General features: G+C 29.9%; 1 protein-coding gene across 4 annotated transcripts; it reads left to right on the top strand.

Annotated features, from left to right (window-relative positions):
* The first annotated feature begins 12,382 nt into the window (after positions 1-12,382).
* Positions 12,383-15,954, top strand: LOC129948202 (uncharacterized). Of its 4 annotated transcripts, none has more exons than XM_056059087.1 (6): positions 12,383-12,553; positions 13,049-13,651; positions 14,241-14,425; positions 14,488-14,653; positions 15,092-15,557; positions 15,737-15,954. In XM_056059087.1, exons 1-6 carry the CDS (start codon positions 12,469-12,471, stop codon positions 15,792-15,794), a joined length of 1,563 nt encoding a protein of 520 aa, XP_055915062.1. In that variant the 5' UTR covers positions 12,383-12,468; the 3' UTR covers positions 15,795-15,954. The 4 variants fall into 4 exon arrangements, with proteins under 4 accessions (XP_055915062.1, XP_055915065.1, XP_055915064.1 ...); XM_056059088.1 differs by having other exon boundaries at positions 12,434-12,553; positions 13,119-13,651; XM_056059090.1 differs by lacking the exon at positions 13,049-13,651.
* The last annotated feature ends 3,162 nt before the right edge of the window (positions 15,955-19,116 follow it).

Genomic DNA, 19,116 nt, shown 5'->3' on the forward strand with positions numbered 1-19,116 from the left:
ATGTCTGCACGTCCGTCGTCGTCGTCGTTGTTGAAGTTGTATGTATTGCCCGGACCATCTTAGAGACGATTGCCAATCCAATGCAATCGAATGCTATAGTCGCAAGCTCCTTGGAGATTTATCGATTATCCGAGTTGATAAAAACAAATCCGGGCATTTTTCGGGATCATAAATAATGAAAATCGTTCGATGATTTATGGGTTACCAAGCTGCTGTAGCACGCAGCATACGAGGACGAGTATACACTGAAAAAAAAATTGTACATAATATCTAGGAACGGCGTTCTTAGAGCCAAAATGGCACATTTTTTCCGAAAATGTATGAAAAAACGGTCATAAAGTTCATGTATGGGTGTTGTTTTTATGTATCTCAATTCCTAAAAAAATTTGTATGGAAGAATTTCGTTTAAAATCATTGATCCTAGATTTCATGTATTTTTACATACGAGCATGAACGGTTCCTGCTTTAACATTTGCACTTTCTTATGAATAATACATATAATTTAGGAACAAAATCCTAAGTTGTAGGGATAGTTCTTACAAAACTTGGATTTTTTATTTTGTATGCATATATTCATGAATTTAATGTCTATTCCTATATCTTATGACTCATGAACCTGGATTTTTAAAATTTTCCAACACCAATTCTATAAATTGTGTATACTTATTCCTAATTTCTATGAATATAAAATACATGAAATCGGTAACATGAACCGTTCATGAAAATTATGACCACCAGACTTGAACAAAGTTCTTGGGTACAATTTTTGTATGAATCGAGATCCTTTTGCAGTGAAAAGACGGACTCACTTTCGCATTTATAATATTAGTATGGATATGGATGAACACAATCTCAATCCATAGACACACCATAAAAACGTGTTCTTATAAGTTTTTTTGATTTTTTCTAAAAAGTGTGAATGTAACGTTCTTACTCACACTTCAAGGATTCCAGGAAGGTATAAACCATTCCTGTAGGTACATTATTGTACCAAGCACACGACCGAATGAGCTCGAATGTTTGCATTTTTAAACATTTTTGATAGAAAAATACAAATTTTGGAACTCACTTGGACGTGTTCTTATAAGTTTTTTTGATTGTAACTAAAAAGTGTGAATGCCACTTTCTTACTCACACTTCAAGGATTCCAGGAAGGTATAAACCATTCCTGTAGGTACATTATTGTACCAAGGACACGACCGAATGAGTTCGAATGTTTGCATTTTTAAACATTTTTGATAGAAAAATACAAATTTTGGAACTCACTTGGACGTGTTCTTATTAGTTTTTTTGATTGTAACTAAAAAGTGTGAATGCCACTTTCTTACTCACACTTCAAGGATTCCAGGAAGGTATAAACCATTCCTGTAGGTACATTATTGTACCAAGGACACGACCGAATGAGTTCGAATGTTTGCATTTTTAAACATTTTTGATAGAAAAATACAAATTTTGGAACTCACTTGGACGTGTTCTTATTAGTTTTTTTGATTGTAACTAAAAAGTGTGAATGCCACTTTCTTACTCACACTTCAAGGATTCCAGGAAGGTATAAAACATTCCTGTAGGTACATTATTGTACCAAGGACACGACCGAATGAATTCGAATGTTTGCATTTTTAAACATTTTTGATAGAAAAATACAAATTTTGGAACTCACTTGGACGTGTTCTTATTAGTTTTTTTGATTGTAACTAAAAAGTGTGAATGCCACTTTCTTACTCACACTTCAAGGATTCCAGGAAGGTATAAAACATTCCTGTAGGTACATTATTGTACCAAGGACACGACCGAATGAGTTCGAATGTTTGCATTTTTAAACATTTTTGATAGAAAAATACAAATTTTGGAACTCACTTGGACGTGTTCTTATAAGTTTTTTTGATTGTAACTAAAAAGTGTGAATGCCACTTTCTTACTCACACTTCAAGGATTCCAGGAAGGTATAAACCATTCCTGTAGGTACATTATTGTACCAAGGACACGACCGAATGAGTTCGAATGTTTGCATTTTTAAACATTTTTGATAGAAAAATAAAAATTTTGGAACTCACTTGGACGTGTTCTTATTAGTTTTTTTGATTGTAACTAAAAAGTGTGAATGCCACTTTCTTACTCACACTTCAAGGATTCCAGGAAGGTATAAAACATTCCTGTAGGTACATTATTGTACCAAGGACACGACCGAATTTCTTTTATTAAAAAATAATTTGCTTTGTTAACTTTGTTTTTTTTTTTTTCTTAAATAATATATGTCTGTATGTTGCGAAGTTGAACTATTCGCCATTAAACAAATTTTTTGGATGTTTTATTAATCTTCAAAAAGTTGGAGTGAAGAAGAAGAGTTTTGGTTTTTCTGTATTTGATTGGTATTGTTCTTATTAATTAATTTCCTAAAGCAAAAACGCTTCTTATAAACATCTTTTACATTTATTGAGCATATATTTGATTTTTAAGGGTATATTATAAGCGCTTAAAACTAGTTTTTTAGGACATATTTTTTGTTGCCCTAATTATGATGTATCCGTTTTAAAAGTTTAAAAGAATGTATGGATATGGCATTAAAAAATGAATATTTTGTCCATTAGTATAATAAATTAAATTTCGACATAGGTCCGATTTATGTTGTTATTCCTTTTTGCCACAGAAATCATTTGTTTATAGTTCATTTGGGTAAAAGATATTTTATCGTTTCAGGAACAACACCATCGTCACTCTCAATACAGATGTTGGACTTGTATTGCTGTGACCAGCTGAAGTGCAAGATGAAGCAGCAAATGTACTGCATGAAGGTGATTTTCTGGGTTGAGACGATGGTGTTGTTCCTCAAACGATAAAATATCTTTTACCCAAATGAACTATAAACAAATGATTTCTGTGGCAAAAAGGAATAACAACATAAATCGGACCTATGTCGAAATTTAATTTATTATAGGTACTAATGGACAAAATATTCATTTTTTTATTAAAGCGAACAAAAACATAAGTCGTCTTTATAAAAACTACAAAAAGTCACTTATTTTGTTATTCCTTTTTGACACAGATTTAACAATATGATATAATAAATGTTGAAGGGCAGCGCAGAGCAGATGAGCAGCAGACGTCACAGACACAGAAACGAACATCAGGCGAATAATGTTTTAACAAGGTTTCAACCTGAACCTGAATAAAGCTGTTAAAGAAATAATTTATTAATTCATTTTGTCTTGTTAATTTACAATACTCACTTAATTAAAAAGAATATTTTTGTTTTATCCTGAATGTAACAAAAGACAAAACCCTTAACACCTAGCCCATGATGTTTCTGCATTAAGAACAATTTCACCTTCACCACTTCACAAAAAATACACCAAATGAAATGCATGTTTAGGTGAATTCAACAAAACAAAAGGTCTGTTTACGTTCTGACTCCAAAGGCAATAAATTATAAATTTTATCAGTGCGTTACTGAAAAGGGAAGGAATCGCTTTTCGTTTAATTTTTATGAAATAGGTAAATATGTTTTGCTTTTTTTCACGATTGTAAAGCTTTTACTGCACTGGCGCATTTTTTCTAAATTACAAAAGTAAAATATTCATTTTTTAATCAAAATATAACCTTTCTATCATTTTTAGAACTTTTAAAGTCAGAATCACTATCCCAAAATAAGTGTGAAAATGTTAATTTTTGAACTTTTTCACTTTTTTGGACAATATAGTAAGTCGTTTTAACCATCGCTAATAATCCACATTGCTCTTTTACGATTTCATTGTAATTTTTGTATGGGATTTTTCGTTTGGTGTTGATTGGGGAGCGTTTATTTGCACACCACAATTCGTGCATGTGAAAGTGGCCTTAATTTTCAGACTTGTTCGTTAGTAATTCATACATAAATCGTAGGAATGAATACGTATAGTGCATGTATCTTAGAACTAGAAAATTAAATTCATGTATAATATGTATTTCATACATAAATCGAAAGATCGAGAACATACATTATATGAATGCTAAATATATGCATTCAAGAAATAAATGGTTTTTATCGTTTAGTTTATGTATGAAATACATATTTTGCATGAATTTAATTTTCTAGTTCCAAGATACATGCACTATATGTATTCATTCCTACGATTTATGTATGAATTACTAACGAACAAGTCTGAAAATGAAGGCCACTTTCACATGCACGCATGAATAAGTGAAATTAAATAGAAAAGGAAATAAGTACTGCGTGACGCGTAGCAGAAAGATTCTTATTTGGAAAATGTAAATAACGCTAAAATGTACACAAAAATAATAATAACGTATGTAAAATTTATAATATATGTGTATATTATGTGGTTTTTTTTTTGTGTGTTTAAGAAACTGTCAATATAGTTTTTTCACTGTGGTTTCCATAACCCTGAGGCTCCACAAGAATAAAATCCAATCCAACTTCTCTTCCGCAATCTCATCCGCAATCCAGTGTTTTTTTTTTGACTGGGCATATTATGTCTTGCCATGAGCAACCTCAAGTGTCACATTTGACACAACGGTTAATCTGTTGTTTACTTTTTTGTCGGTAGTTGTGGTTTTTTAAAAATTTAAATTTCAAACAAATTATATAAAAGTTGAAGCAATTTTTAGATGGAAATTTTTTGAAATAATTTTTTGAATTTAATAGAGTTTACGGAATCAGTTAGCAGTTTTGAAATGACAGTGGTTTGTATGTAACACTTCCAAGAATTTCGAGAGAAAATCATACAAAATTCTTAAAAGTGTTACATACAACCCACCGTCATTTCATAACTACTCTCTTGATTGGGATGGTTCAAACGGTTCGGAGTTTTAATTTATGTCACCTAAGTGTTTCTTAAAACCATTTTCAATTTAAAGAATTATTTCAAAAAATTCCCATGTAAAAGTGTTTATAAAATTTTTTGATTCTCAAAAAAAAAAATCGAACAATTTTTAGATGGAAATTTTTTGAAATAATTTTTTGAATTTAATAGAGTTTACGGAATCAGTTAGCAGACATAAATTAAAACTCCGAACCGTTTGAACCATCCCAATCAAGAGAGTAGTTATGAAATGACGGTGGGTTGTATGTAACACTTTTAAGAATTTTGTATGATTTTCTCTCGAAATTCTTGGAAGTGTTACATACAAACCACTGTCATTTCAAAACTACTCTCTTGATTGGGATGGTTCAAACGGTTCTGAGTTCTAATTTATGTCACCTAAGTGTTTCTTAAAACCATTTTCAATTTAAAGAATTATTTCAAAAAATTCCCATGTAAAAGTGTTTATAAAATTTTTTGATTCTCAAAAAAAAAAATCGAACAATTTTTAGATGGAAATTTTTTGAAATAATTTTTTGAATTTAATAGAGTTTACGGAATCAGTTAGCAGACATAAATTAAAACTCCGAACCGTTTGAACCATCCCAATCAAGAGAGTAGTTATGAAATGACGGTGGGTTGTATGTAACACTTTTAAGAATTTTGTATGATTTTCTCTCGAAATTCTTGGAAGTGTTACATACAAACCACTGTCATTTCAAAACTACTCTCTTGATTGGGATGGTTAAAACGGTTCTGAGTTCTAATTTATGTCACCTAAGTGTTTCTTAAAACCATTTTCAATTTAAAGAATTATTTCAAAAAATTCTCATGTAAAAGTGTTTATAAAATATTTTGTTTAAAAAAAAAAATCGAACAATTTTTAGAAGGAAATTTTTTGAAATAATTTTTTGAATTTAATAGAGTTTACGGAATCAGTTAGCAGACATAAATTAAAACTCCGAACCGTTTGAACCATCCCAATCAAGAGAGTAGTTATGAAATGACGGTGGGTTGTATGACAAGATTTTGATCCGCTCGAAAAATCCAAAATGCGATGACCGGTTCATGGACTGGATGTTGGATTGTTGGTCTCCATTGGCCGATAGTCCTGTCATCGGAAATGTCCAATGGAGACCCCAGGTAAGCATTTCGTTGACGTGTTGGAAAATTGCAAAACACAGGAAAAGGAAGGATTATTACATTTTTCACGAATATAATTGTGGACTCTATGTGAATGGGGCCTTAAAGATTCAAGAAATCAAAAATACCATTTTACTTTTCTCTTTTATAAACTTCTAAAAATATGTAAATCGTAAGGCAAAATGCGTAAGGTTTCTTATTAATTATGAAAAAATTATGCGTGAATGGAATTCTTCATAAAATCAAACCCTTAATCATATAATATCAGAATGCCTTCATATTTTCTATGGATTTGATCAACAAATTAATGTGAACAAGATTATGAGAAGAAAATACAATTTACTTTATAAACATTATTTTTTTTTTAGGAAAATACATAACTATAACATTTCTAGTACAATATTGGAAATGAGTTATATTTATTAGTTTTAATATGCAGTCTCAGTAACAGGAGCTGTTTTCATGATTCAAGGTATAAAATTATGATATCTATTGATATTTATTCTCATATTCAATTTGATGAAGTGCCTCGGGAGCACATAATTTTCCCTATGAAAGTAAAAATGAATGTTATATTGCTCGATTTATGAACATCTTGGAAAAATACTCATGCCCAAGTAGTAAAATTACTCAAATCATGATTGTTTAATGGATTGGACATTTTTAGTGAGTAGCCACCATTTAAACAGAGTCCAATAAACAAAAAAATTAATGTTTCTGAACAGGCCCAATTCCCTGTGGTGAGTTTAGAATTTGTGTGAAGAGTATGTATCTCATACATAGAACGTAAGATCGCATACCTACACTCTTATGTTCCAGTCTTAAACCATAGGAATAGAACATTGAGTGTAGGAATGCATACATAGAAAAAATTTCGTGTATGTATGGATACATACTTTGTAGGAATACGTGCATATTTTACATGTATTATTATGAAACTACCGTTGTTTTTAGGTAACGCCATCGAATTATTTCCAGATTGTTCCAATTTACCGTTTTATTTTCTTCAATCGCGTCGGATATATATTTCGGTAGCAATGTAGCATTAGCTTGGCATTTTCATTTGGTCAAGAGTAGAAAGTGGTTCGTTTGCGTGTCGACTTCGTGGATTTAAAAATTAATTGTGAATTGTGAATTAGAAACGAAAATTAAAATAAGAAAAGAAATTAACAAGGCGGAATTAATATATTCAGGTAATTTATTTAGAAAAAACAGATATTTTATTGCATTTAGAGTAGGTAACAAATATTCATATTTCATTTTTTTTACTTCATTTAGAACGAAAAATAAATTGTGAATTGTGAACTGGAAAATCAAAATTAGAAAAAGGAACTCCCCAAATAAGAAATTGTGAACTGGAAAATCAAAATTAGAAAAAGGAGCTCCCCAAATAAGTAAGCGGAATTAATATATTCATGTAAGTTAATTAAAAAAACATATTTTATTGCATTTAGAGTAGGTTACAAATATTCATATTTCAATTTTTTTACTTCATTTTGAATTTGTTTGAATTTACTAATCAGAATCTAGGGCTCCACAAAAGGAGATTATGCGAAACAGAATACAATTTATTTGAAATATTGTATTTTGTGATCATTATTTTGAAAACAGATATTTTATGGCATTTAGAGTAGGTTACAAATATTCATATTTGAATTTTTCTTACTTCATTTGGAATTAAAAGTTAATTGTGAATTGTGAACTGGAATTTTTTTACTTCATTTAGAATTTGCTTGAATTTGCTAATCAGAATCTAGGGCTCCACAAAAGGAGATTTTGCGAAACAGAATACAATTTATTTGAAATATTGTATTTTGTGATCATTATTTTGAAAAGAGATATTTTAATGCATTTAGAGTAGGTTACAAATATTCATTTTTCAATTTTTCTTACTTCATTTTGAATTTGTTTGAATTTACTTATCAGAATCTAGGGCTCCACAAAAGGAGATTATGCGAAACAGAATACAATTTATTTGAAATATTGTATTTTGTGATCATTATTTTGAAAACAGATATTTTAATGCATTTAGAGTAGGTAACAAATATTCATATTTCAATTTTTTTACTTCATTTTGAATTTGTTTGAATTTACTAATCAGAATCTAGGGCTCCACAAAAGGAGATTATGCGAAACAGAATACAATTTATTTGAAATATTGTATTTTGTGATCATTATTTTGAAAACAGATATTTTAATGCATTTAGAGTAGGTTACAAATATTCATATTTGAATTTTTCTTACTTCATTTGGAATTAAAAGTTAATTGTGAATTGGAATTTTTTTACTTCATTTAGAATTTGCTTGAATTTGCTAATCAGAATCTAGGGCTCCACAAAAGGAGATTTTGCGAAACAGAATACAATTTATTTGAAATATTGTATTTTGTGATCATTATTTTGAAAACAGATATTTTATGGCATTTAGAGTAGGTTACAAATATTCATTTTTCAATTTTTCTTACTTCATTTAGAATTTGTTTGAATTTACTAATCAGAATCTAGGGCTCCAAAAAAGGAGATTATGCGAAACAGAATACAATTTATTTGAAATATTGTATTTTGTGATCATTATTTTGAAAACAGATATTTTAATGCATTTAGAGTAGGTTACAAATATTCATATTTCAATTTTTTTACTTCATTTTGAATTTGTTTGAATTTACTAATCAGAATCTAGGGCTCCACAAAAGGAGATTATGCGAAACAGAATACAATTTATTTGAAATATTGTATTTTGTGATCATTATTTTGAAAGCAGATATTTTATGGCATTTAGAGTAGGTTACAAATATTCATATTTGAATTTTTCTTACTTCATTTGGAATTAAAAGTTAATTGTGAATTGTGAACTGGAATTTTTTTACTTCATTTAGAATTTGCTTGAATTTGCTAATCAGAATCTAGGGCTCCACAAAAGGAGATTTTGCGAAACAGAATACAATTTATTTGAAATATTGTATTTTGTGATAATTATTTTGAAAACAGATATTTTAATGCATTTAGAGTAGGTAACAATTATTCATAAAACAAAATGCTGATGTTCCAAAATACCCTTACATTTTCCCTTTTTTAACAGGTTGTTGCTTTAATTATTGGTAACTTTAAGGTTCTACCAGGCTGTTGTTTTTGTTAGTTGGGAGCTGTTGATTAATTTAAGGTAAATTGCACACGTATGTACATATGCATGGATATATTTTCCAAAAAAATCAATAACCTTAAAAAATAGAGATGCTTTAAAATTCGCTTATATTTTCTCTATTCTAACAGGTTGTGGCTTTAATTAGTTGGGAACTTCAATTAAGTTCATTAGCTATATCAAACCGTCAGAAACTTCAGGAATCTTTTTATCTTTTAGTTTATATTCATAATATTATATTTCTTTAGCTTCTTCGCCAAAATGCTTTGTTTGGTCTGCAACAATAAGTGTACAAATTTTTCATTACTCATGCATCACCTTAAAAAGAGACATAATCTTAATTGCTCTAGTACTTATCGTTGCCTTGAATGTAATTTATTGTTTGATAACTCCTCAAGTTATAAAAGACATATGCTACGATTACATTCCACTTTAAACATTTCAAATTCTAACGAATTTCAAGCACAGGCGTGTAGTATTAAACCGGAAGATTCAAATAGAGTAACTACTTCCTCAGAACAATCTAGTTGTATCAACGTAAAAGGTATAAGCGTCGAAGAGAAACTAGTTCTTCCATCCTCATTGTCATCATGTCAAAAGTCCAAAAAAGAGAATTTCGACGAAGAAATAAAAAATATGCGCGAAAGTGCGTTTAAATTTTCTTTATCATTACATACAAATGACAATTTCTCTAGAAAAGATGTAGTAAACATTCAAAAAAGTGTATCCACTCAAATTGTCGCACCCTTGCTCCAAATCTTTGATAGCTTTTCTAAAACTAGAATTTGTCATGACCATGAGGCTTTAAATGAAATTTCAACTTTAATTAGTTCTTGTAAACACCTGTTTGATGACTGTGCATCCGATTATCTCTTATTACAAAAACTTAAAAAGAGTGGATACATGAATGATGTTGAAGAGTTTGTTATAAATAACGAAATGGAAACGGTTTTTCATTGCGGAGAGTTATCTTTGGACGAAAACTTAACTAAAGGCGTCGTTCTTCCATTAAGATCCCAGTTTAAACTTTTGTTTGAGACAAACAATTTTCTTAAAGCCATGTTACAGTACATGGAAATGTTGGAAAAAAGTGATAGAATTAGAAGCTTTATCAATGGGGAGTTATGGAAAGAAAAGGTCAAAATGTACCCAAATAAGTTATTAGTTCCTTACTTCTTATATGGGGATGATTTTGAAATTAATAATCCTCTTGGATCCCATTCTTCAGTTCATTCAGTATGTAACTTTTATTATTCCTTTCCGTGTATGCCTATTAGAGAGTCTAAATTGGATAATGTATTTTTAGCTGCTGTAATAAGAACAAGAGATATGAAAAAATTTGGTAATAGTAAATGCTTAGTCCCTTTAGTAAATGAGTTGAAATTTCTTGAACAAGAAGGGCTTTCTATTGAGGCATCTGATGGTCAAGTATATCGCATTCATTTTATTTTAGGCTTGGTTTTAGGTGATAACTTAGGACTTAACTCAATAATGGGTTTTAACAAATCGTTCTCTGGCGTATTTTGCAGGTTTTGTCGATTAGATAAAGATAAATGTAAAACAATGTGTTTTGAGGATCCCAATAAAATGCGAAATATACTTAATTATAATGAAGATGTCCTACAAAATAATAACCAATTAACTGGCATATCAAGCTTTTGTCCATTTAATGCAATCCCTTCATTTCATGCCATTGAAAACTACAGTGTTGATGTAATGCATGACTTGTTTGAGGGTATATGCCACTATGATCTTTGCCATATCTTATTAAATTTTATACAAATAAAGAAATACTTTTCGTTGCAAGTTTTAAACAAACGGAAACAAACGTTTGAATATGGTCCTCATGAAATAGGCAATATATCAAATGAAATATCACAGACACATCTCCAAAAGCGACATTTACGCATGTCTGCAAGGGAAATGCTTTGTTTTATTCAATACCTTCCAATCATGATGGTGATCTAGTTCCAATAGATGATGATGTTTGGCATTTTTTGTTGAATTTAATAGAAATAATTGATTTAACGTTATGCTTTGAAATAAATGACTTTTCTATTTCTTCTTTAAAGAACAAAATACAACTACACCATGAGCAGTACCTTTTACTTTTCAAAGATAGTTTAAAACCTAAGTTTCATATTCTCACTCATTATCCTACGATTTTAAAAAAATCAGGTCCACCTAGAAATTTTTGGTGCTTTAAATATGAGGCCAAACATAAAAATTTCAAAATTTACTCACGTGCTATTACTTCCAGAAAAAATATTTGTCTAACATTGGCCAAAAAATTTCAACTAGGTTTTGCAAACAAGATTTTAAATTCTAATGATGATGACGACAAACATGAATTTTTTAAAGAAAACAAAATTAAAACTGGTTTTTCTTCTTTAATAAGCAAAAAAATGGGTATCCAGGAAGAAAACTTAGAATATTTAAGTAAGACTGAAATCAATGGCTATAAATTTCAAACTGGTTATTACGTATCCAAACTCTTAAATGATTATAAAATTTTCGTCATAGTAGCTTTAGTCCAACATCTAAAAAAAATTGTTCTTTTTTGTCAGGAAGTAAGTGAAGTACTCTATGATCCCCATTTTACTGCATATGATATAAATCCTTCTATATTAGGAAAATATTCTATTATTGATCCCGATGAAATTGTTGGGCCGCCAATAACAGCTATAAAAACAGCTAAAGGTAGAATTATGATTCGAATAAAAGATTACACTTTACAAGAGATAGACAAATATAAAGCAACTGACGAGTTTGATACTGAAATTAAATCCAGATGCAGTTGAATCTTTTTAGAACAACAATTCTATTGTGCATACAAGCCAATCATTTTCAAAAGGTTCGGAAGCACTCTACATGAATATCAAACTGTAAGGATGCTTATCAGTGGTACCACTTTAAACTTAATATAACATATCGTGATATGTATGCCACCTAAATGCAAGGACCAGCTGACTCCATTTTCTTAATTTGAGATAACTGGGTTTTCTGGAAAAAAGGAAGTCTGAGAAAAATGTGAATATGTTTTTTGCATTTTTTTTTAAATTACGAAAATCAAGTTAACTGGTTCTTGCATTCAGGTGACGATATGTATATTCCCCTGCTTAGTTGTTCTTTTAAATAAAAAAAATAAATAAAAAAATAGAGAATGTTTTCAAATTTAATGCAATTCTACGAAGATTAATTGAACTACAAAAAAAGGGGATATACACTAATTATACAGTTCTATATTATTAGTTCTGAATATTTTCTAAAAAAAACTTTAGGTTTCAGAAAGGATACAAACAATTATATATCATTGGAACAACCCTCAACTTCTGCGGAGGCCGGGGAAGAACAAATAATTTATACAATTGTTCATGAAACAGCAACTATGTCAGATGAGTCGCAGTCCCAGTTGGAAATAAAAGAACTTCTGGGCAGTTGGAATCTTGGACACCTGTCAGATTTGTTTATCTGTAAGTCAAATTATTTTTTTCAATTATCAATTATAGCCTAGTTAGTAGTTCCTTTTCAAAAAAAACTAAAATTGTAAATACCGATTTTCTATCTGTTTTATGCGTTATATTATAAATATGATAACCAATGCCAAAAAGGCTTTCCTTGGGAACTATTAAATAAACTGGAGGCCTTAAAAGTTTTGCAATTTTTCGATCCGAAATTGTAAGAAAAATACTTACATACATTCACATTTATTTGATTTATTATGATCCTGATCAATTTTTCAATAGATCTTGTGCAATGCATAAGATATAATTTAAAAGATGCTATGGAAAGGCACAAAAAAATAATATTTTGACCCATGTACATTGACCTGTGTTATTGTTGTCTAGTAGCACAATCACATGTGTTTTCATGTAGCACATCAATATTTGGTCGAATTTCGATTACATATTGAATTTTTTAATAGCATATGCTTAAATAAACTGAATGACTTATTCATTTTTCAACAGCTGAGCGCATAACAGTTGAAGTGCTTAAAATTTTAAAGGAAAAACATTTTCCTATGCTTTTCAAAAACAGTTCAGTTGGAGATCTGGCAATGTTTGAACACAAGTTAATGGAGTGGAGATCCTCTCTAGGTATCGGAGAGCAGCAAATTGATATGTTTACCTTGCGGGAAAATTCATGCAGCTCATCATTTTCATCTTCGCCAACGTCGTCAATAAGAGAAGATCCATCTGCGCCTGCTATATCTCTTTCTTTAATTTTAAAAAACTCACCAAAGGCGAGAGACATAGAAAAATTCTATGAACAAAACTTCAAGCTTCAGGATATACATCGACAGGCGTTGATCACATTAATATGTGAATATTTTATCGACAACCATCTTCATTTGAATTTATACACTAGCTACATGCTAGAGGAACAAATATTGCAAAGATTCAAAGGGGAAAAGCTTGAGTTTTACCGCACTGGTAAAAGAGGTAAAATATATGCCAAGTTTTGCAATTCGAAGACCTCCTCTAGATTGGCTGTTAAAAGATCTATCTTTCCTAAAGCTGAAAATGCTGAAGTAACTGAGAAATCAAATAAAAAACATTTGATGGAATTCAGTAAGTTTTTTTTATTTCTTTTTAAGAAATTAACATTTCAAAAAATTTAAAAACGGTCTTATACAGTGATGGATTAAACAATAGGAACATTTTTATAGTTCTCAATTATTTAAAAAAAAAAACTATTTTTTAAATATTTTTTCATATTTTTTTTTTATTGTACGACTTATTTTAACGAGTTCATCTCTATTTTCTGATTTTTCACCAGAGCCAGAGATTTTTTTACAATTGTCATAAGCACCAGTTTGATGATAGTTTTCCTCAAAGTTTGGGAACAATGTACTTTGCGACCTACATAATATGTTGTGTTAATTCTTGAGAATTCTTGAAAATTATAATTATTTAATTTCCAAAAAAATAGAGACTAATTGTTAAGGTATCCCTACTGGTCTTATGGCTTTGTCCTTCACTGTATATTTAAGTTGTATCAACTCCGGAACTCTCTTAAGGTTTTGGGATGATTTTAAAATCATACCGGAATCGAATATTACACCTTCACCTCCACATAAATTTAAAGCTAGCCTAAAATGTAACAGATATTATTTACAATTTTTTAAATTATCTTTCTTCACCTTCATTTTGCCATCAGCTCCGGAAGTTGATGCAGAAGAGTGTATTAGGAGCATCAAATATGATAACTTGTCAACTTCAGAGTTCGACAGCTGTTGGCAAGCTTGTAGCCAATTTAGACTGGATCAAATATATAAAGAGACAACTTTACACACCATTTTTGAGGAATGGCCGGATTACAAGAAGCCAGGAGGTTATCGTTTGGTAAGCTTTAATTTCAAGAAATTATATTGAAACTATGAACCTAAAAAAAATATTATCTTAAGATTGACAAGGATTTTGGGGTTGTTTTTCGAAATTCCCCAGGAGTTCTTTTGAAGTATCCAGAGCAGGCTGGCAATCTGAGAAAGTTTTTACTAGATGAAGATCACCTGCGAGACAAAAATTTACGAAATATGGTGAACCAAATTGACGAAAATGATATTAAAACTGGTAAGATTTTTAGAGTTTTATAGGTATTTAACAACAATGGTAGTATGTACTTGAAATTTCATGTTTTACTTTTTCGTAAAGCGAGACATTTCATCTTTTAGTTGTTTTTTTTTTTTATATTTCGGTTTGAAACATAATGCTGTATGTGTTTGGGGATTTCCAATCAAATCCCGGTAACTAAGGAATTCATTTCTCTGAGCTGCGGTGAGCTGGCAGATAATGGATTGAGATACTGATAGATACGCACATTTCTGTAAATTAAAAGTTCCTAACCTTACCTTCCTTTGAATTCTAACTCAGAAATATTTTTTCAAGTAATTTTTTATAATTACTTATCACACCACTAACGTTTTCATAAATTAAAATTTAATTCAATAAAATCCTTAAAATCTTTGCCCTTGGTTTAAGATTTAATGTGTTTTTTTCGTTTTCTTATAGATAGTGCAGCAGTAAAATTATTTTGGTGTCTCCACGGCTATTTGATACCAACACAAAAGGGCAGCCGGAAAGATAACTCTGGAAAAAGTAGTACTGTAAGGTTTACTATTAAAAGCTCTCAAGAGGCTTTCCTTTTTATTGGGTCCAGCGTACAAGAACTCGATGACCATATAGCATTTTTGAAAAGCAAGTCAGAAAATATACAACCATTTATACTTGCCGTTGGGGATAAGGATTTTGAAAACTTTTCGAACTACTACGTTTACCTTGATGGTATTAAGTTCGTGTTTTCAAATTTTTTGAGAGCAATTGATATATGTTTCAAGTGCTTCAACTTGTTTAATTTGGAGTATCCGTTAGCGTGCTCACAATTATGGACATTTATTGAGCACTACTTCTACGAGCTCAACATTTCTAAAACAAAATCCCCTAAAATGTATTTACTCATCGAAGCGTTAAGAAAAAGGTGATTAATTTATTTATAAATTCATTTTTCACTTCATGATTATGAGCGATTTTTTATATTTGTAATATGTATGCTTTTAATTCTTTTTTTGTTAATGATAATTTAAATAAAACAACTTCAAAAAAATAACTATTTAAAATACAAATTTAATTCTTTTGTTTTTCTTTTCATTATAACAGCGCTCTGACTCAAGATGATGAAGTTGCAGATTCAGAAGCCGGCCTCGGATATATTTAATTAAGTTTTATATACATATGTACACATATTAATTTTTGTTAATTGTTTAATTAGAATCAATTATAAATTATTTTATTTAAAATGTTAAATTTTAAGTGTTAAATACTTTCTTTCTATTATAAATTATTTTAATATAAAATATATTATGGGCTTGTATAAGTTTAAAATGTTAAATTAATTCTTTTTATTGAACTAAATTTATTTGAGAAAATGTTTCAGGTGTGGCACGAATTTCAATTATATACGTATACCTACTGAATGACGTAAGGTATAAATTATATTTATTTGGGGAACAAAAGTAAGTATAGTTTTGGAAGAAATCCACTTTAGATTTCAAAAACCTTGAGCTATTTATTTATTATACATTTCGACAATGCTCTTTGAAATAATTTTATAGTTTATTAAAAATGGAACAAAATTCTGCTTTCAATTTTAGATGACTTCAGCTTCCTTCTTGATACGAGTACAAAACTTTAAGGAGATATAGGAACATTTGATGCATCCATTGAGGCTATGTAAGTTGAATGAATAATATAATTTTTGCTTTATTTTTATAAATATTTAGCCATAATACGTATGCATTTTTTAAAAATTTTATGAAACTTATAACTTTTATGAAACCTAAAATATTTTTTCTAAGCTTTTGTGTCGGCAGTCATTATTCCTATGTAAGCATTTTATGAATAATATAATCTTTCTTTATTTTCATAAATATTTAGTCATAAAACTTAAGCTTTATGCAAACATTTTATGACAAGATATTCAGAAAAATAATGACCGATTTATATTTTTCATGAAGGCAGCACATAGTTTTAAGGAATGCAGTCATAAAATCTAGGGACATAATTTTGGGTTTTATGTAAAGGATTCATAAATTTTATGAAAAATTCATGCGTTTTCTGAATAGGTATTTATAAAATTAAAGACTGATTCATATTTTTCATGAATGCTATACATAGTTCTTAGGGATGCATTCATAAAATCTAGGGACAGAATTTCGGGTTTTATGTATAGATTCATCTTTTTCATGTATGATATACATACATTTTAGGAATGCATTCATAAAATCTAGGGACAGAATTTTGGGTTTTATGTATAGATTCATATTTTTCATGTATGCTATACACAGATTTTAGGAATGCATTCATAAAATCTAGGGACAGAATTTTGGGTTTTATGTATAGATTCATATTTTTCATGTATGGTGTACATAGATTTTAGGAATGCATTCATAAAATCTAGGGACAGAATTTCGGGTTTTATGTATAAATTCATATTTTTCATGTATGATATACATACATTTTAGGAATGCATTCATAAAATCTAGGGACAGAATTTTGGGTTTTATGTATAGATTCATATTTTTCATGTATGCTATACATAGATTTTAGGAATGCATTCATAAAACCTAGGGACAGAATTTTGGATTTTATGTATAGATTCATATTTTTTATGTATGGTGTACATAGATTTTAGGAATGCATTCATAAAATCTAGGGACAGAATTTTGGGTTTTATGTATAAATTCATATTTTTCATGTATGATATACATACATTTTAGGAATGCATTCATAAAATCTAGGGACAGAATTTTGGGTTTTATGTATAGATACATATTTTTCATGTTTGCTATACATAGATTTTAGGAATGCATTCATAAAATCTAGGCACATATTCATAAGTTCTATGTATAGCAATTGCATAAAAATCACATTGCATGAACGTAATTCCTGTAACTTAAGTATGCAAACATTGGATTTAGGAATATCAAATACCTACATTTTATGAATGAATCCTACATCGTAAGAATCGTTCCTACTCGTAGGAATGAATTCATACAATTATACCTAAATTACATGAACGCGATGTTTAGCTCGTTTTTTATGTATTTTTACATGAAAAACAGGCACATATTCATGAAAATCATGTACCTTTTTGGTTCAGTGTACTCGTATATAAATATACATAGTTGCTTCTTGCCGCTTGTGTCCGTCCATGATATTCTCTTGGCTATCGACTACCGGCTCCTTGTTCCGCTCCAGAGAAGCATTTTCGGTAATGATGAAGCTCGTGATTTAATTTTCGGTGACCGTAAGAAGAATGTGAGTCGTTGATGGTTTTGAGGAAGAGTTCATAGTACTCCACTTGCAGGTAAAAATCTGAAGCCCGTTCATCACAACATATACGCACTGATGATGGCTGACAAAACTTCTCTTCTACTTAAAACTTGACATTACTTAAAACTTCAAAGGCATAAATTACCAAAGAAAAGAAGGGCTTTGAGACCTATACGGAAAGGTAAGGTCGATATGAAATGGTTACTTAGAAGGTTGTGACTTCAAATTGAAGAAAAGTTCAGTTAATTGGTTTTAAATGATAAATACAAATTTGACGGATGTTTCATTAAACTGATAAGTTCTAATCTATTCCAAAATAATCGTATTGAACTAGGCATAATTCCTTTTCGAAGAATATTAAAGAAAACAGTGATTTTTGGAAAAAAAGGTTTCATAGAAGGTGCAGTCACACATCCCCAAGGAACCTCTTTCGTCACATGAAATCAAAACCTTTAAATTACAAAGATGGGAAATCCAGGCTGACATTTCGGTATGCCTTTAAGCTGCGGAAAGTATATGTAAAATCAAGCCAAACTAAACACATTCTGAATTCGGTTATCCCACCAATCAAATTGCTTCTTTTTTTTAATTTCGTGGGTGTGTTCAAAGACAATGCATTTTTAACTAAAATAATCTCAAGTGTAGACAGGGTCTTAAGTTGAAAGATTTGTGAACAGTTTTCGCTGCTTAATTGCACTATCCAATTTTAATTTTTGAACGCACCATTTCAATAATTATCGAACTGTCATTTCCAATGTGTGGCCAAGTTGGTTGGAGACCTCATTTGTGGGATTTGACACCTGCAAAGTATTTTCTTTGGGGCTATTGTAAGTCATTGGCTAAAACAACTAGACAATGAAAATTCGAAAAGCTCAGAGCCAGCTAGACAATATTTCCTCAGAAATGAGTGGCCGAGTCATTGATGATTGGATCCAACGAATCTACCGCTACAAAAGTGCCGCGGTGGCTATATGAACGAATTCAAATTCCATTCATAAGATCGAATTTTAATGTGTTAAACATTACGAATTTCGTGGTGTAATATAAACAAATTTACAACAGCGTTTATATATTTATAATTTTAGTTGCAGTATGTTTTTCTGTTAGTAATCGTTTAGATTTTATTTATAACTGAAATGAAAATCATGTATTTTACCTTTTTCGGATTTAAAAATGAATGCAATTCTTAATTGTTAAATAAAAAA

This window comes from Eupeodes corollae, chromosome 2 (genome assembly GCF_945859685.1).
Source record: "Eupeodes corollae chromosome 2, idEupCoro1.1, whole genome shotgun sequence".
Classification (NCBI taxonomy): Eukaryota; Metazoa; Arthropoda; class Insecta; order Diptera; family Syrphidae; genus Eupeodes; species Eupeodes corollae.